The 22,667-nt window shown below is 41.5% G+C and overlaps 1 protein-coding gene across 2 annotated transcripts in view; it reads right to left on the reverse strand.

Moving 5' to 3' along the window:
* The window catches only part of KIF26A (kinesin family member 26A), a 165,099-nt gene that overhangs the window by 70,889 nt on the left and 71,543 nt on the right, over positions 1-22,667 (reverse strand). For both annotated transcript variants that reach the window (XM_072630068.1, XM_072630067.1), the window contains exon 4: positions 15,879-16,045. In XM_072630068.1, coding sequence (XP_072486169.1) covers positions 15,879-16,045 — 167 coding nt within the window. The remainder of the gene's footprint in view (positions 1-15,878; positions 16,046-22,667) is intronic.

A 22,667-nucleotide genomic window follows, 5' to 3' on the forward strand; every position in this document is an offset into this window, starting at 1 on the left:
AAAATAAATTATCTGATTTGGTTGGGATGTAAAAGTGGGTGAAATGAGGCAATGAAGGTGGATTGAGGCAAGATTTTAAAGCGTCTTCTATATGGGATATAAGATGGGTACGCAGAAAATTATAATACTTCATAGAATCAAAAGCTATCAGAGATCCCCTAGTCCAGTGGGTTTTTTTTAACACATACCCCAATTATCAAAAAATGTTTTGCACAAACACCCCCAATACCTGTCTATTTACTTATTTATAAATTATATGTGTGTATGATTGTACTAATAATTAAGCATATTATAAAACTTACACAAAATAGAAATTAAAAAGCAGAGACAAAGGTAAAACAATACCTGATTTTAGAGGCAACAGGGAGTCACTGATTATGGAAGTGACATGGTTAAGCTTGAATTTTAAGAAAATCACTTTGGCAACTATGTGGGACATGATTAAAGAAGTGAAAATAAATTGAGAGAAGGAAACCAAGCAGCAGGCCATTGAAATAGTGAAAGATAATGAGGCTCTGAACTAGCAGCCAGATGATACAGTGGATAGAGCATTGAACTTGGAGTCAGGAAGACCTGAGTTCAAACTTAGCCTCAGAAACTTTCTAACTGTGGGACCTTGAGCAAATCATTTAACCTCTGTTTGCCACTGGAGAAGGAAATGGCAAACCACTCCAGTTTCCAGAAAATGACGAGGTTTGGCGATTCCATGATGTGGAACTAGAGCTCAGTAGAGAAATTAGGGGTAGATATATAAATCTAGGGGCAGTTAGGTGGCTCAGTGGATAAAGTACCAGCCCTGAAGACAGGAGAATCTGAGTTCAGAACCACCCTCAGAAACTAGCTGTATGACCCTGGGCAAGTCACTTCACCCCAATTGCCTCAAATAAATAAATCTATGTAGGATCTCATTGAGGTGACAAACCTAAGGGAACTGATGAGGTCACCAAGTGAAAGAATGTATAGAAAGAAGAGAATTGCACCCAGGACAGAGCCTTGCAATGTACTCCCATTTAGGGAGGGTGCATTGAGCTGAGTCCATGAGACCCCCTATCAACTGAAGGGAAGGTTCAGTCAGGGTAGAAACAGCAAGTGTGTAAGCACACACTACAAAGAACTCAGTTGCATGGTCTGTGATCACACGATCATAATAAGATTTAGGGCTGGAAGAAACCTTGAAGCTTGGTTCATTAAAATCCCTCATTTTGAAGATGAGGAAATAGACAAAGGAAATAACTTGCCCAAGATTAACCAAGTAATAAATAAGTGGCAGAGTTCAGATTAAGCTCAAATTCACCCAAGTCCAGATTCCAAGTCCATTGCTCTATCATATCACACTGGCTCTCACTAAATCCGAATTACAACAAAGGGAAATATTTTGCCTTTTTAGAAAAAAAAAACAACAAGCTTTCGTTTTTTAAAAAGAAGTAATTTCACAGACAGTTGGCCTTGATGGGTTAAGTAAGGTATTTAATTATGCTAAAAAGAGATCCAAAATGAGCTGTTACAATCTGATGGGTCACTGAGCTGCAAACACAACACTTCCTAATTGGGCCTTGTAATGGGTCTAATGGACCAGAACAGCATCCCATCCTCCACGCAGAGAAGGGGAGGCAGGCACCACAGTCTAACCACAAGAGGAGACTAACTGTATCAAGTCAAACCCCAGTAACAGGTCCACAGGGAGAAGCTGGTGTGGCTGGGGCCAGGAAAGATGTCCTGGACAGGCTGGAGCAGGGACTCAGAGGAAAATGCTCAAGGCAGGACGCCAAAGGTTAGTCAGGGATCTGGGCCAGAGGTTCAAAGGCAGGGAATAAGAGTCAAGGATTTGTCATTGTTCAGTTGTGTCCCACTCTCCATGACCCCATTTAGGGTTTTCTTGGCAAGAACACCGGGTGGTTTGCCATTTTCTTCTCCAGCTCATTTTTACAGATGAGGAAATTGAGGCAAACAGGATTAAGTGACTTTCTAGTAATTATCTGAGGCCATATGTGACCTCAGGAAGATGAGTCTTCTTGACTCCAGGCCAGAACTCTATCTACTATGCCACATAGCAGCCCAAAGTAAGGACTAGGCTACAGCTTATCAAATAACTGTGGTCAGGTATAGATAAGGAGTCACCAATCTTAAACAGAATCCTACAAGTAATGGGCCTTCAATAAATAATCTCCATGGCTATGATGCTTCTAGCCTTACACAGCACTTTTCTATAACAGGCTTTTTTTTTAAACTTTCTCTTAACAAGTTGATACAAATATTACCATCCCATATTACAATTAAGTAAACCGAGTTTCAGAGAAGTTCTTCAGGGTCACATATTTCATATTAGAAGCATGACGCCATACTGCCTTGTAATCAATGGCTTGTTGATGTTGGCAATCATGAGAAACACAGGATAGGAAGGTCCCCAGGTACTAATCTATTCTAATCAACAAATATTTACCAAACACCCTCTTAATTTCATAGACTTCAAAATCTGTAAGATAGGATGGCCCATTCCCCATGATCCTTTATCTGTTGAAAAAAAAAAAAAAAGGTTCCTCCCTTACCTCTACATCTGTATAAATCAAAGCCCCATTGCTCCCTCCCACTGACATCTTCATATCTTCTCTCACTGACTGACCCTCACAATTTAACATTTTATTATAGACTTTCTTGTCTACTCACTTACATGTGTTTTCCCCCATCCCCACCCCAACCCTTCCAATTAGATGATAAGCTCCATGTGATTGGGAATCATGTATTCTTCTTCTATCTTGTTCCCCCCCCATCCACCCTTGGTGCCTTTATAAAGTAAATACCAACTAGTTTCACTTGAGAAATTCACTGACAAGTGGGAAAATGAGGAAAAACTTCAGGTACGAGGTGGTCCTGGTCCTGGGTCTTTAATAACAACAATAATTCACTGCTGTGTGACTTAATGATCTGGGAGAAGGCTAGAGAAAATGCACCTGCTTCCCTTCTTTGCAAAAGGAAGAGGCTATGGGTGTGCAATAACGCATATACTGTCATGTGCAGTTTGACGAATTCATTGATTTTGCTAAAATGCTTTTTTCTTCTTTCTTTTTAAATCTTTGTTACAAAGGAGGGTGACAGAATTACAAAGTGTGCAAGTTACAGAGTGATTTCTTCAGGAATGAAGGTGATATAAAAACAAAAGATTATTATTAAAAACAAGATTAAAAATCATCATGATTCACATATCTACAATGATAGAAGATTTAGAAAGAGAATTCTGCATGCTCCGAAAGATGGGTAGGTAGTTTTCCTTTCTGTGCACATTTCATTAAGTACAAAACTGAGTCTCTCTTCAGAGAAGCTGCGACACCAGGAAGTGTCACAAGCTGGAATTGAGACTCAGTTTTTCCAAGATCCCTCCAACACTTCCTACCACACAAGGCTACTTCAAGGTACACAAGAGTAGAGGAAAAATCTTCTTGGAGAAATCATGGAGAGGCATAACCAAGGAGGGGGCTCAGTGGAGGAAGAAAGATAATTTAATCTGCAAATGCCTTAATGGCTAAACATCTGATCCAGAAGAATAAAAGGGAATGAAGATCAATTAATTAGCAAGCACCTATTAAGCTCCTTCTGTATACCAGGCACTGTATTAATCATTGGAAATATAAAGACAAAAAAATGAAACAGGCCCTGCCTAAAAGGAGTTTACATTCTATCAGCGAAGATAACATGTACACATTCACATCCCTCAGTGCCTACCACAGTGCCATGTAATAGGTGCTTAATAAATATTTGTTGGTTAATTTTAAAAAATAAACACCAGATAATTGAAGGGGAGAGAAATTAATCACTAAGGGGATTAAGAAAGTTCTGGAAGCATATTATTTTCTTTTTTTGTTTCTTCTTTCTCGTGGATTTTCCCTTTTGTTCTAATACTTCTTCACAACATGACTAATGTGGAAATATGTTTAATATGATTGCACATGTGTAGCCTATATCAGATTGCCCATTGTCTTAGAAAGGGAGAAGGAAAGGGAGAGGAAGAAAATTTAAACTCAAAATCTAATAGAAGTGAATGTCAGGGCATCTAAGTGGCATCTACAGCACTGGTCCTGGAGGACCTGAGTTCAAATTCAGCCTCAGACATTTGACACTTACTAGCTATGTGATCCCGGGCAAGTCACTTAACCCCAATTTCCTCTCCAAAAAAGAAAAGAAAAAAAGAAGTGAATGTTGAAAACTGAAAACAAATAAAGAAAATTTTAAAAAATAAAAAGAACAGCAAGTTGTACATAATAGCTTTGCAGTTTCATGTGCAATCTTCTTTATTATACTATGTTATGGAATGTTTGTTTTATTCCATAAATTAAAATAAAATAAATTATTATAAAAGTAAAAAATAGGCAGAGGTGAGGAGGAAGTCCATTCAGGGCACCTGGAACAGCCCATGCCAATAAGAGATGGAATCTTGTGGAAGGAGGTCAGTTCAGCTTGACTATACAGAATGTGCAGAGGAGAATATGTAATATACCTAAAAAAGGGTAGGTTAGGGCCAGGTTGTGAAGGGCTATAAATGCCAATCAGATGACATTGTATTTGATCCTAGAGGTAATAAGGAGCAACTGGAGCTTACTGAGCAGGGGAGTGGAATGGTCCAATTTATGCTTTGGAGATATCACTTTGGCACCTTCGTGGAACATGAATTAGAAAGGGAAGACACTTAAAGCAAAGAAACAATGATAAGGAAACTAAAGGCAGTTAGGTGGAGCAGCAAATAGAATCTTGGACTTAAGAGTCAAGAAGACTTGAGTTCAATTCTGGCCACAGACACTTAGCTGTGTGACCTCAGGCAGGTCACTAAAGCTCTGTGTGCCTCAGTTTCATCATCTGTAAAATGAAAATAATAATAGCACCTCTCTCCTAGGGTTGTTGTGAGTATCAAATACGATAATATTCATAAAGTGCTTAGCAGAGCCTAGCAGATAGCAGGTACTTGCAATCATCCAGGTAAGTGGGGATAAGGAACTAGATGTACAGCTGGAATCTTATCCACTCCATTCATTTTATAAATGAGAAAACTGAGTCACAGGAAAGTGAGTTGACTAAAGTTACACAGATAGTAAGTAAAAAGTCAGAATTTGAACCAAGGTCCTCTGACTCCAAATAGAATACTCTTTTCAAGGCATGCTGCTAACTCCATTCCTATGTAATCAATCCTTTAAAGATTAGTTCAAATGTCTCATCCCCTGAGAAACCCTCCCTGAGCTCCTAAGTGATTAATGACCTCTTCTACTTCAGACTTCACTTTGTTTTACACCTCTCTAACATTCTAATGGAATTTTGCATAGAATTGTTACTTGTGTAGGTTCAGTTACAGATAGGCAAGGACCCTGTCTTCTCCACATTTTGTTATCCCATTGTCCAGCAGAGACTACAGTTCTCTATATGCAGTGGGTACTTAATAAATGTCTGTTGTTGGAGAAACAAGATGCCATCCCACAAAATATTTACACAGCAGAGAAGGCAGAGTGTAATTAGTGCCCAGTTACAAGGTACAGAAAATGAGTGTGGTGGGTTTAGAGAAAAAAGCAGAGCTTAAGTAAAGTTTGCAGGTTATAAGAAGGATTTCAGGAGAAGGATCTCAAGTGGGAACTAGAAGGATGAGCAGAAGACGGAAAGACAGAAGGGAAAGGGAACAATTTTCTGGGAAAGGAGAACAATATGGTCAAAGACAGAGATAGGAAAGGCCTTGCCCCTTGAATTAATACATGTACCATAGGCATCTACTGATCGAGGAAAGAAATAATGACAAAAAACTACATATATGAATCCAGCAGAACAGGGACTGGGATGAGGGAATCCCTCTGCCGGTGCAGGTAGGTATCTTTGAGCAGCAGTGTCAAACTCAAATAGAAATGGATCCCTGTCAGCTGCACATTGACTTAGAAAACCACAAATTAACATTCTCTGTGTTGTACCATATTTTTATTGATTTTGTTAAACATTTCTCAATTATATTTTAATCTTGTTGAAACCACAATGTGGAATTTTTGCAGACTGCTTGGGCCTATGGGTCTCAAATCTGACACCTTTGCTCTAGAACACTGAGAAGCAAAATGACTTACCCAGGGTCACACAGTCAGTATGTATCAGAGACAGGACCTGAACGTGTCTTCCCTTCCTGACTTCAAAGGCCCTCTTTGCTATCCACAGCAATGGAGATGTCTAATTCATCCTGCATGCCACCTACCACTCCCAGGTGAAGCAAGAACCAGATTAAAATGTAGTTGGGAAACATTTAACAAAAAGAAACCTAAAAATATAATAAAACTCTGATGTTAATTTGTGGTCTTCTAAGTCAATATGCAGCACACAGGGACCCATTTCTGTTTAAGTTTGACACTCCTATACTACAAGACATTAGAGACCTAGTAATGCTTTTAAATGATTTTTAAAAATTCATCACAGCAGATTAGTTAATTTTTAATTAATCACAAAAATTAATAAAGAATGTATTTTAATTCATCACTACTTCCTGCGGTTGAAAATACTAATGCATTTATCTGACTCAATGGTGACAATTACCATCGAATGTTGTAGGCCAAGCCTGACCCTGACCAGTCCAGTGTTTTAGGTTCAGCATTAGAATGAAATGAACTGACCCTCTAACTTTAAAAAGGACGTTTACTTAGCAGGTAATTTCTGGGCCTCTTTTGTCTATGAAATGATGAGTTTGGGCCACATGAATCTTGAAGGACCCTTCTCATATTAAATCATATGTCCTCAATTCACTTCTACTGGGAGGACCAGAATATAATTCCTGGAGATGGTGGCATTTAAGCCGGGTCTTAAAAGATATGAAAAATACCAGCTCAAAAATATGAAGGAGGGAGGGATTCCAGGCACAGGGAACAGTGTGTGAAAAGACATGGAGAGAGCTGCACAAGACTAAGAAAAAAGGCAGTAGTCTAGTCTGTTAAAAAGTAGAATGAATGTATGAAGAGGATAGAGTGAGATAAGGCAGAAAGAGTAGACTTGAGCCAGATTGTGGAGGTCCTTGAATGCTAGGAAATTATGTTGAACTTTACCTTGAAAGCCAAGGTTCCCTACCTTTTGAGTATGAGTGACTCCTTTTTGATATTTAAGGCTTATGTGTAATAAGAGTCGAACTGTGAGTATCCATTAATTGAAAAAAGTACATACAATAGAAAGAGCGATGTATTTGGGGTCAGAAGACCTGTGTTCAAATCTTTTCTCTCAAGTACAAACTATAATACCCTGAGCAAAACTCTTAATGCCTCTGGGCCTCAGTTTCCTCATGAGGAGTTTGGACTAAGTGGCTTCTAAGGATCCATCCAGTGATAGACCCCTTTTCATTAGCTCAAAGTCTCCCAGGGGTCCATGGCCCACAGATTGGGAACCATTCCTCTAAGTCTTGGGTATTGGGTAACCATAGACAAAGCTAAGGTGTAGTGGAAAGCATTTTGGACATAGCAACATCTGAATTTGAGTCCTTGCTCTTTAACTTAGAGACAAACTATTTCTCTTTTCTGGACCACAGCCCATTCACTTGTCAAGTGAGGAGATTGGACTAGAGGATCTTTTATGGCCCTCCCAGCTCTAATATTCTATGATTCTGGAGATTTTGAGTGGACACAGTACACATCAGGGAACTATTATAGGTATCTGAGCAGATGTGAAGAGTAACTGCATGGGGATTTCAGGTCTTTGCGCAGATCCTGCAAGGACTTTTCCATCTGACTCTTAAACTAGGCTGAAGGTTGAGGGGTGGGGGACATGATGACCTAGTCTGATTGAATTCTACTCATAAACCAGTCATCTGTTGAATCACTTAAGTTTCCAGATAAAAGGTTCCAAGAATCCCTGAGTAAATGATACAACTAGAATTCAAATTCACTTCTGTGTCCATCTTGCACTCTTCCTATAATCTAACAATCCCTCTCCAGCTGCCTCAAGTGAGACAGATAATAATGCTTGTATTCCGTACCTCCTGCCTAGTGTATTCCTGTCTGTACTAGGGCCCTCTATGCCCCTCTGTTACAGGACTATGGGTAAAGTCCCAGCTGGGATCTCAGCTGCGAGTGAAGGACCCAAGAACTCTGGATGATTTGATCTCACAAGATTGTTACCAAAGCTAGGAATGTGCAGCTCAGGATCGCTCACCTATATTCAAGGGGAAAGACACTAAGCAAAGGAGGTGGCCAGAGATTCCTCTAGGTTATAGATACTACATGCAAAAAGTCATCATTTCTGTTAAGATTGGGGGGGGGGGCAGTGGGGTAAGGAAGTGAGGAGAGAGAGAGAGAGAGAGAGAGAGAGAGAGAGAGAGAGAGAGAGAAGGATGGAGGGGGAAAGGGAGAAAGAGAGTTATAGTTCACAGTTCCAGACGAAGATCAGAGCAGTCTCCCCTATTAAATTGACATCGTCCACCCAATTATTCTCAACAAATCAACTGCAGTGTCTTTTGCACATTTGCCCCTAATTCTAATTTCAGAAGTGGAGTTTCCTATAAAGGGTCAACCATTCCTTATCTCTTCAAGTATCTCCCCCAGTGCCTTGTATCAAAGACTCCCAACAAAGTCCATGTGGCTGAGTTCTCAATGGCCTCCAGAATATCATATTATAAATTCCCAAGTAGTTCATTCATCTTAGTTCTTGAACGGTCCCAAAATTATGCTATCTAGGGAGGGACCAGGTCTACAACAACTGGTAGAACTGCAGAGCGTTTATACTCAACAAACAAGAGTTGACAGCATGTAGCTTCTTTAAGGAATATTTCTTAAAAATATGGGACACAACAACACTGCCTCTAATCGCTGAATATTCAGTTTACCCTCTGATCCCTCCACCCCCCCAAGCCAATGAAGGACCCCCTACAACATGCAGCTAGCATAACCAGAAACAATTTGAGAACCACCATCACCACCACAACAACAAATAGGCTACAAGATAAAAGAGTGGCCTCCAATCACCTGGGCTTCGTGACCACAAGGAGATGATTCTGGTCAATCCTGACAATTATCACTGAATCCAGAAGGCCAGAACCTGAATATGGTTCAGTATTCCAGGTTCAGCATTAGATTGAAGTGAAACTACTTGTAGACCACTGAACTATTCAAAATGGAAGTTTACTCTGCCAAAGCCTGGAAAGGACATCCTGCAAGGATACAGCATCAGTTCAGTTGAGCACAGCTTCCCTGTCTCTCTGTGGTCTGGTAAATCCCCATTGAGGGGCTCCTCATTCTTTCAATGATGACTTTTAGAATGTAGGACATCAGGAAGGATCATCAATGGACAATTTTCTTAGTAGACTAGACCAGTTAAGTCTCAAGGATAGTTTCAGTACCTTTTAAAGGAAAAACTATCCTACTCCTCCTCCTCCAAGGCCAAAGGCATTATATTGATTATTTTAGTATTGTATTGATAACAATACTGGAAGAAACCTCGTGCCTTTTCCCTGGCTGTCCATCATGACTGGGATGTTTTCCCTTCTCGTCTCCATCTACTGGCTTCTTTCAAGACTTACCCTCTTAGTGGATGGAGAACTGGTTTCAGAGCCAGGAAGACATGGGTTCAAGTCTCACCTCTGATACATACTGGTTGTGTGACCCTAGTGTAATGTTAATTAGAGAGCTAAAGATCTTCCCCACCCATTGTTGGGCCTGAGGTTCGGAATAGCTGTACGAATCACCTAAAGTCACCGAGGAGTGTCCAAGAGGCAAAGCCAATATTCCATGGCTGGTCTTTTGCCTCCAAGGTCAGAACTCTTTGCCCAGCACAGTGATGCTTCCCAGCCTACCTCATCTGTAAAAAGGAAAGGATAACCCTTCCCTGCATTCCCTGCTGTACCTTACAGGGTTGTGGGGAGAAAGAGAGAAGATAATATATGTAAAGTGCTCTGTAAAACTGGGGGTGCCATAGAAAAAATTTCCAGCTACTATTATCCCCATGGATGTCAATTTGCAAAGTGTTCAAGCATTAAAGAAATGTGGATCACCATGGACTATTATTCTTATTTGCTAGAAAAAAATCCAAGATGAAAAAGTCAAGGTCTCAGAAAGGAAATCAAGCAAAATTAATGCACCTGAAGCCAAAGGAAAACACCCCCTGCATTTGTCAATTACACTGACTTCCCTGAGCTGGGAATATTTGCAGTCCAACTTTGTGCACCAGAGCTCCCTTTCCCTGGGTTTCCATTAAATTCTAAACAGGCACAATTTAATCAAGTTTAACAAGCCGGAAGGAGGGGACGCCTCTTGAGCTCACTGCACACTCCCGGAATCTGCATCACTGTCATCCCAAACTCCTGGTTTTCAGTTGATGCTTTTAAACACTTGTTTCTATGGTAACTTTACAAGGTCAGACCACAGGAGGTTGGGGGTTTGGGGAGGGGTGAGGGTGGAGTTAGTTCAGCAAGACAAAAGATGACCTGGCCTGCCTGACTTCCGAATCAAAGGAGATCAGGGCTGGAAAGAGCCAGAGATGTGACCGAGTCCAGCCCCCATCATTTCAGAAGAGGAAACTGAGGGATGGGAGAAACCAGACAGAAGACAACAGAAGACTGACCCACAAGGTCACACAGCAATTCGGTGACAGAGTTAAGACTAGAAAAATCATAGGAATGGAGAAACTGCCACTGCCAATATTCTTTAGGATTTGCAAAGCACTTTCTACACAACAATTCGGCAAGGCAGGTAGTACTAATACAATTATAGCTATCTTACAGAAAAGAAAACTGGTGAATAGCTACCTCAGACAGGTAAAGATACAAAACAAGTAGTTTTCCAAGCCAGGATATGATGCGATGTCTCCTCTCTCACAATCAACAATCCATTTCCCAACTCCGTGCTTGGACCTAGGACTGTTCCCCCTACCTGGAACACACTCCCCCACCCTTACTTCTGTTTATTCAATTCCTAGCTCCCTTCAAAGCTCCCTCCCAGCAACTCTCACTCAAAGTCTTTGCTGATTTATCCCAGTTGCTAATGCCTCCCCACAAAGACTGCCTTGTACTTATTTTGCATATGGCACAATGGGAAAAAAAAGCATTGGCTTGGGAGACCTGAGATCAGATCCTAGCTTTTACTCAGGCAAGTCACTCATTTCATTAGTCTCCGTTTCTGTGTCTGCAAAATGAGCAAGTGGGAGTAGATGACCTCTAATGTCCCTTATAGCTCTAAATCTATGCTGTCCTCCTCTCCTCAGATGCTAAGTTCCTTGAGGGAAGGCGACACCTCTCAGCATAATCAACCTTGGAACCAGGATTCTGTGCCTGTTGCATTCTTTAACATAGATTATAAGAACTAGAGGGAGCCTCATCTCATTCAGCCCTCTTCTACAAAGTAGGAAGTTGAAGCTCAGGGAAGAATTAAAACAGATTTGCCCAAATTAACATAGCAATAAACTGCCAAGTGAAGTGGTGGTGGTGACTTTCTAATCTCTAATGCTAGCGTTTGGTGCTTCAGACTACAATACCATTAAACAAGTCCCATTCACACCCCGGAAAAACACACTAGCTTGCATCTCGGGTCTACTCTTCTCCAGACATGCTACACTCCAGACACACTGACCTATATTCTGATCCCACAATGCACTATGCACCCTTCCCACCTCTGCACCATCTATTCTCTATATCTAGTATACCCTCCCGCCTCCACCTTCAGAAACAACCTTGACCTTCTATTAAATTTCATCTCTTTAGACTTTGTCCATTCTGTCTAGCATATAGATAATGAGAAGGCACGGTGATGTCAAAGAAGAAATAGCACTGGGTCAGGACTCAAGAGACCTGGGCCTGTATCACAGTTGTGGTCCTTACTCCCCGAGTATTTGGTTTTATATTGTTAATGCCTGTCACACACACACACACACACACACATATACATATCATATGCACATTATAGATATCTCTCTGCTTGACTGTGGGCTCCATGAGAGTAGAGATGATGTCTTATTCAAACTATGTATCTAATATAGTATCCAGATGTACTATGCACACAACAGATGTTTAATATTGGATGACTCCATCAGTCCGTCTCTGAATGACTTACTTCTCCTACTGAAATACATTCTCTGTGCCAACAAGAAAGAGGAATCTCCAGGAAGTTTAAGAAATTTAAATTTTTTTTTCTTTTGTTGGTATCCTTTGTTTTTACATTACTTTCATTTTCAAATAAATCCCTCCCCTAATCATTAAGGAAGATAGATAGATGAAGGAAGGAAGGAAGGAAGGAAGGAAGGAAGGAAGGAAGGAAGGAAGGAAGGAAGGAAGGAAGGAAGGAAGGAAGAGATGGAGGGACAAAGAAAGGAAGGAAAAAAGGAAAGAGAGGAAGGAAGGAAAAGTCAGTGCAGCAAAACTATCACATCCTCAATTCTGAAAGCATATGCAACATCCCACACCCATAGTCTCCCATCTAAAAAGGGGGAAGAAAGAGATACATCTTCTCAACTCCTCTCTATGTAAAAATCTATTCATTACAATTATACAATATTTTTAAAAGTTTTTTTTGTTCTATTCATGTTACGGTTGCCATTATATATACATATATTGTCTTCCGAATTTTGTTTACTTCCCTCTGCATCTTTTCATATAAATCTTTCCATTCTTCTCTGATTCAGTTATTTTCATACAGAACACTAATATTTCATTATATTCTCATTTCGTAATTTGTTTATCCATTTCCCAATTAATGGGTCCCTACTTTTTCTCCAGTTCTTTGTGACTGCAAGAAGTGATGCTATGAATATTTTGTTATTGATGCATCCTTTTCTTTCTGTCTGACAGAAAGTAATGCCTCAAGGTTTTCTCTGCCTAGAAGTGGGGTTTCTAGGTCAAAGGGTATGGATATTTTAGTCACTTTGAATACCTTTTCTAAAGTCAGTTGACATGAAGGGCTGAAATCCCATCCGTAGGAGGACCAGCTCACTACAGATGCTGCCAAAAGTCCCTAGGCGCTAAGGGAGGCTTTAAAATGGAAAATTAACTTGGTACTAGAAAATTGGCTCTGGGACTCATCACTACTTCCACTGGCTGATAATTCAAAAGCATCCAGGTTTTGATTTTATCATCATGATGTCCCCAACCCTCTCCACCATGAGCCTGGCACAAGGCTCTGGCAGCAAGCTATCAGGCATTTCGGGCACCTTCAGCGAACAATGGCCAGAGCTATCCCATGATAATACACACACCAAACTCCGTTCCGAGCTTCCGGCAGCTAATTGGGGGATCGGATGCACAGAACAAGAGTCCATTAGTCATTTAGTGGTTGTCCTAATATTGTTCTCTGGCTCAGTGGCACTTTCATTAGCCCAACACAGAGAGGATGGTCTCATCATATGCTCAGTCACAGCACAATCAGGGCTGGAAGCCCCCAGGTTGGCCCCCTCCTCTCTGCACCATCCCTAACATTGATAAGGTGTCTCTGCTCTCAACAGAACCTCTGCTGTGGGCAATAATTCATGGCCAATCTAATGACCCAATGCTTATCGAGGCCCACGCAGGGTTGCTAATAGGAGAGTGACCTCTAGTTTATATGTGCCATTACTGTTCATTAGTGATAATTACATTCTTTTAATCCACAATGCACATACATGCAGACAGGGAAAGCAGGATTCACTGCTCAGACCCTGCAAAGAAAGGGACATTTGAAAGCAACTCCAACAAATGCACAAAAGATGATTGAAAATTGAAAAGTCCTCTGGTCCAAAGGAAGCCTACAAGGTCATTGCATTCATGCTCCAGCCTTCATTTAGCATTACACTGATTATTATTGATAATAATATCAACAATGTTCAAAACAGAACTGATATTTCTAGATTCAAGATTTATAGTTTACAAAAATGCCTTCTTTACATCTGTCCTGGAAGGTAGTGCTGGATTTGGCGTCCTGGGAGCTGGATTCAAGTTCCAGCCCTGACACTAGCCATGTGAACACAAGACAGTCACTTCCTCTGAGCTTCAACATCCTCACTTACAAAATGAGGACCTGCTTCATGAAGCTATTGTGAAGAAAGGTAAACCTCCAAGGCTTTCTAGAAACATAGAGCTTTTCTTAACAATTATTACTATCATGACCCCATTTGACAGGTGAAGAAACTGAGACCAGAGAGAGAAATGACTGGCAGGTGATCACATAGCTTATGTTACAACTCTTTTATGCACCCAGGTCTCTTGACTCCCAACTAAGTGCTATTTCTACTTTGATACCACACTGCCTCTCAATCATCTATACTCTAGACAGAATGAACAAAGACTAAAGGCATCACAACTGAAAAGTTCCCTCTCATGTCTAACCTAAATTCACCCTGCTGTAGAATAAGCAGGCTCCCTGTCAGCCTATCCTCAGTGACAAGAGAGAACACAGAACATACCACTATTTCCTCCATCGATACAGTTCACAGAAGACGACTTGGGAGTTGTTCCCCCTCAGCCAGCTGCATTAGACTGACTTCATCGTACCCTCAGGAACCTGCAAGATCACTTCAGCCTTGGTACTCATACCTCACCACCATCCTCTGTCCCTGGGTCTCCTCTGAATGATGATGGCAAGGAGAGGTCTTCCCCAAACCTCCATTTTGGGAGTGTGCCAAGACCAGTTATCTCTTTTTTTGGGAGGAGGGGAGGGAATTAGAGTTAAGTGACTTATCCAGGGTCACACAGCTAGAAAGTGTCTGAGGCCAGATTTGAAATCAGGTCCTTCTGATAGATCACTGTCCCGTGGCCTACCCACTATGCCACCTCACTACCCCCAGTCATCTCTTCATTTCCCACCCAGTCGTCCTTCTTTGGACCTTTCCATCATTCCCCACCCCAACCCTGTTCCAGGTACTTTTTCCCTCCCCTCCCCCTTTTCAGCCCCATTTTGTACCTTGTCTTCTATTAGATTGTAAGCTCCCTGCAAAGAAGGGACTGTCTTTCTTCTTCACATCTATCTCACCAGGGCTTAGTACAGTGCCTGGCACATAGTAGGCTCTTAATAAATATTGATCAACTACATGATTGAGTCAAGATAATTGGGTTGAAATTCTGGTGCTGACATATATTAGCTTCGGAAACTGAGGGCAGGTCACTTAACCAAATCACAGAAACTTCAAAAAGCATATGCTCCAACCCTTGACTCAAGCAAGAATCCTCACTCCTCCTTCCCCCCATCTCTACAAGTGCTCATCCAGTCTTTATTTGAAAACCTCCATAGCCTGGAAATTCACTGCCCTCAAAGTAACTTTGTGCACTTTTGGACAGTATTAATTATGAAGACTTTTTCTTTGCGTTGACCTGAAATCTGCCTCCCCTTTACCCTCTGTCTGGGGTCAGGCAGAACAAGGCTAACCCTTCTTCTTGTAAGATAGCCTTTCAAATATCTAAAGACAGCTTTCACACCTCTCCTCACTCATTGTAAGCCTTCTCTCCTCCAGGTTAGGCATCCCCAGTTCTTTTAACCCATCCTTACATGGCATGGACTAACCTCACCTCAGTACTGGACACCATGAAGTTCATCAATGAGACGCATAAAATGTAGTAGTCAGAAGTAAATACACACTCCACATATAATCTGACCAAGGAAGGGGACCCTTCTCCTTCCTCCTTCCAGACACCATGCATCCAAGAATTCAGCCTAAGCTCCTATTTCTTTTGCAAGCAACCTCTCTGAGGCTCTGCTTTCCCAGCTATAAAATGGGGGAAGTAATCTTTGAACTACCCCTCTCCTAAGGTTATTATGGGAAAATGGCTTTGTAAACAATGAAGACCCATATAAATGTGAGATGTCATTATTATGACATGTAACAAAAGGCAGCTCCCAGCAAGAGATTCCCAGCAATCTTGGCCTAGTTGCATAATCTGTCCCAAAAAGACTGACATGCATAAGCAACTATGAAAAATGGGGGAAAAGAAAATTTACCTTATGAAGAAAGAAGCTGCAGCAGAAGTACCTGTTGAGACTCCCCCTGGGGCCACCAGGCTCTGTGAAGTCCCAGGGGGACAACATCCAGGCTGGTCACAGCGGTGCTGACTGGAGGCCCCTTGGCCACGGGGTCCATCCTTCACCTGTTCTGTAGCTGCTTCTGCCTGAGGCGCAGGGAGAAAGAAAGGGAAGAAAGGCCATTAGTCTATAGAATAAGATACAGAATTTTATCTGGTGAGCCTTCCACAATCTCATTCCAACCATCCTCTTCGGGCACCCTTGTGTTCTAGCCAGATAGGACTACTCTTTGTACCCTGATCTCTTCCAGTCATTTCCACCATCCTCCATGTCTAGAATGTGTCCTTCCTCGTCTCTTTCTACTGAAATCCTTCTCTTCTTTCACAGCCCAATTCAGGTGCAGCTACCTACAGGAAGTCTTCTTTGAATCCATTAGCTGAAAGGAATTACACTTTTAAATTTACAGCACTTTAGCTTATATTTCCTATCCCAACACTATCTTGGAGCATTTTTATCTATATGTGTGTGTGTGTGTGTGTGTGTGTGTGTATGTGCATGTGTGTGTATAACCCCACCCCCAACAGACTATAAACTACCTAAAGAACTGTGCACCTCTGTATATTTAGTACTCAGAATATTGCATATTGCAAAGTACTTAAATGTATTTTGTTTGAATCCATTTGTACTTTGCTTAGGATAAGCAGAGACATATAATTCACAAAAAGACACTGATTCTACAGCCTAGTGTTGGCAAAGCAAGAAAAATGGAAGGCAGAAGGGTACATGCTGCAGCATGGAGACGGCCAGGGCTGGAGATCAGAGTTTCCCTTATGCTGCTCTCTCTGGGAGACCCTCTCTCTCTATGATGCACAGTGGAAATGAGGCAACTCAATGGAGCATGGAGATGAGGATACCTGCATCTGGCTCCTTTGCGTTCCAAACTCTGTGTTCTCAATGACTGGTCATCCAGGCGACCACTCTGCTGGGACAGAGCTAACCAAACAGAAGTGGGTGCCTCCCCATTCTGCAGCAGCTACCCTGGGAAACCCAACATGCAGCCCTTCAGGCTAGAGAAGAGTAAAGATCTTGAATTTTCAGAATGTTGTCTCCCTCTGTAGAACCCCAAGAGACAACTCCTACATGATATATTTTGATGTGCCCCAAATTCTGCATTTATAATATATGGCTTTCTATTGTGACTTGTGTTTTCAAATGGATATGTCTTGTCTCCTCAGCCAGACTACAATGGATCATTACTTATACCTTTTGGTGTCCCACATGGTCCCTGGCATATAGTAAACAGATGATAGAATTTCTGTGGCTCCCTATTGCCAAAGTTGATAGAACAAATGTTGGGCTTCGCATCTGAAGACCCTATTTCAAGCTTTACTTCTGGCACTTCTTAGCTGAGTCACCAAGAGGAAATCACAACCTCTTTGAGCTTGTTTTCTCATTTGCAAAATGGACATAATGATACATTGCCTACCTCTCAAGGTTGTTGCAAAGAAAGCACTTTGTCAATTTTATTTAAAGTGTTATAGAAATAAAGCCCAAATACCTTTACCTGGCATTCAAGGATCTCTGTAATAGTAATAATGAGGAAGCAAGGTGACAGAGTAGATAAAGGACTAGACTGGGAAACCCTGGGCAAGTCAGTTAACTTTTCTGTTGCTTTAGTTTCCTCATCTATAAAATGAGGATTATATTAATAGTTACTACCTCTCAGGGTTGTTGTGAGGATAAAATGAGATAAGGTTTGTAAAGCACTTTGCAAACCTTGAAGTATAATATAAATGCTAGTTATTATTATCATTGCCATTACTATTATTGTATAGCACTCCTTTGCCTTCCCAGTTTTATCTCATTATTACCATCCATAGATTCTATAAGACAAACTGAACTACTCTTTGTCCCCTAAACAAACCATATATTTTCATGCCTTTTTGCTCACACTGTTCCCTATGCCTAGAATGTTTTCCCTTTTTGACTATTGGAACCCATCCTTTAGAGCCCAAATCAAAAGACATCACCCAAGAGAAACTTTCTCTGACCTGTCACTTTGTTAACAATCTCACCCCTCAGACTTAAAATGGTACATCATTCTTAATCTCTTTATCATAATTATGATATAATAGTCTACATCCCTCTCTCTCTGTGTTAGGAAACAGTGGTCAATGGGGCCAAGATAAGCCCTGTCCAGGGAACATGTAGGGAGTTAGTAGTCACTTGGGAATGGGTGTTTATTCTCCGATTTAATTCCCCATTTTGACTACTCCATTTTACTAAATGTCTTTACTTTTAATTCAGTCATCTGGTTTGATCTCATAAAATGAGCACTGGTGGGGGCTCATGAGCAATAGATCTGAATAGCTAATTACCCCTAATAGTATCATGGACCTAGGTGTGGCTTATTCTGCTCTCATGACTCTCAGTCTAGTGTTCTTTTGACTTCTGAATGACTGTGTGATCTGTAGGTTTTCCTTCTTGTCCTAAATGATGCCATGCAATGGATAGGTGGATTGACTTGGATAGTATTACTACCTATGTTTCTTCATTCAGGTCATCACCTAAAATTCACTGCCTGGTAACAGCCACAAGATTTCTTAGCCCCCTTATTCTCTCTGGATAAAGTTACCAGAAATTCAAACAACTCCATAGTTGAGATTGGCTTATAGGTTCCAAGTTCCTAGGCCAAGAAACCCCAACCCTCTGAGTAGCGAGGCTGTCCATCCCAGAGCACAAAAGGGTGTAATTAGAGGAGACACCACAATAAATATTTGTCAGAGCCTTAATTGTGCCGTGTATGATAATATATGATCTTCCCGTCACCTGAAATACTACTCTGACATTTCCCACTAATTAGCTAAAATAAATTTCAGAAAGAGAGACAGTCTTGTAATGAAGGACAGAAGCAATTACACGCTCCCCGGGATGCCTGCAAACTTTAAATCCCGGTACACTGTATATCACTTTTTATACCTGCCTTTCCCAGGGACAGACCAGGGAGGTCCTCCATACTTGCCTGCTTTCCACAAAGTTCCTTTGTTACACAAAACTTAATGGACCTCAACTTGAGGGCATAGGAGCAGGAAGCCTGCTGTCTGATAGAAGTGCAACCTGTCACCCAGTCCACATTATATATTTGACCAAATTCAGTCTCTTTTATGTCACTACCTTATGCAAAAAAAATGTCAAGTGACTTCCCCCTCTTTATTGTCTACTCACTGAATCATAAAATGTTAGAAGTAGAAGAAACCTTATCTCAGAACACAGAATTATTTGCAACATGAGGTACCTACTACAGATATTATTATGACCATTTCATAAATCACAGAAGGCATTTTGCTGTTTTCCGTATATGAGGATGGTCTCCCTAGTCAAAATGGAAGCTCCCTGAAGGCAGAATTTGAGTGTTCTGTCTTACTCCATCCCCAGCAGAATCAAGAAGAGGGCTCTCTACTAGACTTGAAGGTTCAGGATAGAGTTGCAGAACTCAACAGGAGAATGAAGACTAATCTGCTAGGCTCTATTCAGCTAGATGCCCACCTTACCCAGCCCATCTTCCCTTCCCAAGCACTCCTGGTTCCTGCACCTGCCTGCACGGTTGTTCAGTGGAGAGAAGCTGGGCCATCCAAACCAAGCACAGGGCAGCTGGGGCAGGTTGCCAGCTTCGTCCCCTTCCTTGCCCAGCCAAATGTGTCTTGTTGTCCTGGACGTGCTCCAGTCCCTGGACACTGACCTGTCTCTTCTGGTCCATAAAGCTCTTCTGTAGGCACTGCAGGCATTGCTCTGCTCCATCTAATGGACTAGCGACAGCCAAACCCTGCACAAAACTGGAATTGGGAGGTGCAGAAGAAGCAAACTGGGAGGAGAGAGACCCAGAGCAAGGAGTGTCAGGAGAAGGAAAGGAGAGGGGAGAAGGGACAGGAGGAGTCTTGCAGGGAGCTGGAATGGGGGACAAGGGGATGAGACAAGAAATGGAAAGGTTTCTAAAAACAAAAAATTGAGAGCAGCTTCACAAAGGAGCAACTTAAGGAAAAGTATGAAGAGAGGGGAAAAAATAAATAAGATTTCTTTTTTTTTCCATATGACACCATTCATTTGGAGAGCTCCTACTCTAATTTTGATCATAATAATTCAGTTCCATTCAACTAGCATTTATCAAAGACCTGCTATGTGCCAGTCAGCTGAGAATATGAGGAAGAAAAAAAAACTGCCCCTGCCTTCAAGGGGCTTGAATTCTACTGAAGAATCTGAATCTCCTCTCCCACACATAACCTCAGCAGAGAGTTTTCATATTTAGTTTTAGGTTTTTGGGGTGGGACCAAAAAATGTCAATACCTGGTAGGCAGTACTCTTTTTACTAGGCTGGTTCTCGAACCACAGACTCAGCATCCATCATTAGACCAACTCTCAAAGTGGTTCCCCAGCCTGGCAGAGCCTGACAGAGTTCATACTTCAATGGCCAAGCCTTTGAGACCCCAGTATCACCCTGATGACTTCATGAAAACATCAAAATTCCTCAGATTAATTGTGTATGTGTATGTGTGTGTCTGTGTTTGTCTGTGTGAGTAGTACATTTTATCTCTCCCTACAGAAGGCAAGTTCTTTGGAGATAGAACTGTCTCATGTTCATCTTTATATTCTCAAGGTCTAGTCCAGTGCCTGGCATATAGTAGAAGCTTAATAAATACTTAATGATGGATTAATAGGACAGCAACAACTTAGGCTCATATAGTGCTTTAAGGTTTATACACTGCTTTCTTCACAACGAACCTATATGTAGGTACTTTAAGTCTTTTTGGAGGATGTTGTGGGACATCAGAACTCCCAGTCTAGCAACTCTTTCTGCCAATGCAAATTAATTTACAGTCTCAGAGAGTCACCTGGCTCCAAGATGACTTCCCCATAGTCACACAGTGAATATGTATCAGAGACTGGACCTTAATTCCAGTTTTCTTTGACACCAGTCCCCTTTCCGCTGTGGAGCGCCATCTCTCTTTAAGTATTATCTCCATTTTACAGATAGAAATTGATACTCAGAAGCAGCAAATGATTCGTCCATGAGCACCCAGCTTAGAAAGTGTCCATGCTCAGATTCTAAACCAGGTCTCTCTCTTCAAAGTCTAAAGGTCTTTCTACTATCCAACATTCTTTCTCAAAATGTATTGATTCTTCTCTCTTTTTCATTCTCTAAGCCTCAGCCAATGGCAGGGGAATCAAAACGGAGGCCATTCCCCATCAAAAAATAAGTCTATTCAGCTTAGCGTAACTGGCACAAAATCCCAAGAAATTCTGTTGCCAACGTCAGTGTCAGGCTAGAGCCTGCTCACCTGCCTCTGTAACGGCAGCAGATGGCATGGGCATGTTCAATAAACCCTCCTTCTCTTCAAGGCTGGTGAGCCCTGAAACAGGCCCCCTCCTGGCCTGGCCAGTGTCACATAAAGGGACCAGGCTGTCCATCAGAAGAGAACCGCATCTGGGATCTACCCAGCAGAACTTCCACAGGGGCTCATAAGAGGGAAACTAGGCAGTTTATAACTCAGATTCACCGCAGCACACATTTAATAGCCAGAAGCCATGGAATTGTAATAAGATGCACTTCCAATCAGTTTCACCTTGGCGTTGGCACAGACCCCATGAAGAACTGCAGGAAACTTAGAAGCCTCGAATATTAGCGCCAGAAACGTCCTTTGAGATCACAGAATTTAGACTTAGATCATAGAGATGACTCTCTTCTCCCTCAGTCTTGGGTTCATCATTCATAAAATGGGGATAATACTACTACTTCATGGTACTGTTTACAAGATTAAAGGAGCTCATCGATGTGAAGTGCTTTGCAAACCTTAAAACACTATACATGGTCCCGAAAGTCTTAGGGTCAGGTTAATCTTTGACAGTTTAATAAAAGCTATATAAATAATATCAATATTATTTTTACAAATGTTATAACTACATAATGATTATTATCATTATTGTCTAATTCAACCCATTAGTTTCTTAGATGAGGTAAAAGAGACTGCACCTTGTCCCAAGATCACACAGATGATAAAAAGGAGAGCTGAGAACCAAACTCAGGTTTCAGGTATGGTACCACAGAAAGAACGTTGGATTCAGCGTGAGAGAACTCAGCTTCAAACCCTAGTTTTGCCACTTACTAGCTGTATGACCTTGGGCAAGTTATTTTAACCTTGCTGTTCCTCAGTTTCCAACATGCAAAACTAGAGGACAAAGAGGAATAGATGACTGCTAAGGCCCCTTCCATTTCTAAATTTTGTATTCTGACTCCAAAGCCAGAGTTTTCTACCTTTTTTTCTTCCACATCATATTGTTTTTAACCTTATTTCTTCAAAAGAACCACAGTTTAATTTCCACGATTATGCCTTCTAAACAATGTAGTTTCAGGTACCCATTTCCTATTTTTAATTGACTGATTGAGGTAATTGGGGTTAAGTGACTTGCCCAGGATCTCACAGCTAGTCAATGTCTGAAGTCATATTTGAATTTGGGTCCTCCTGATTCCAGGGCCAGTATTCTATCTGCTATGCCACCTCACTGCCCCCTTCCCTATTTTTGAGAAGATGGCTTTCATGAACAGTTGTGGCCAGAAATGTTCATCACTGGTGGCTGTTACCCTTTAGTGATTAGGTTCAACACACTTAGCTAGGCTGGTCCAAAGACGACAGATATACTGTCTGACCCTGGACTCACGATCAAAGCTGCTGTGGCCCGGCTGCACCTCCCAGTGCTTAAATTCTGCTGACATAG

This window comes from Notamacropus eugenii, chromosome 1 (assembly GCF_028372415.1).
Source record: "Notamacropus eugenii isolate mMacEug1 chromosome 1, mMacEug1.pri_v2, whole genome shotgun sequence".
In the NCBI taxonomy this organism is placed as follows: Eukaryota; Metazoa; Chordata; class Mammalia; order Diprotodontia; family Macropodidae; genus Notamacropus; species Notamacropus eugenii.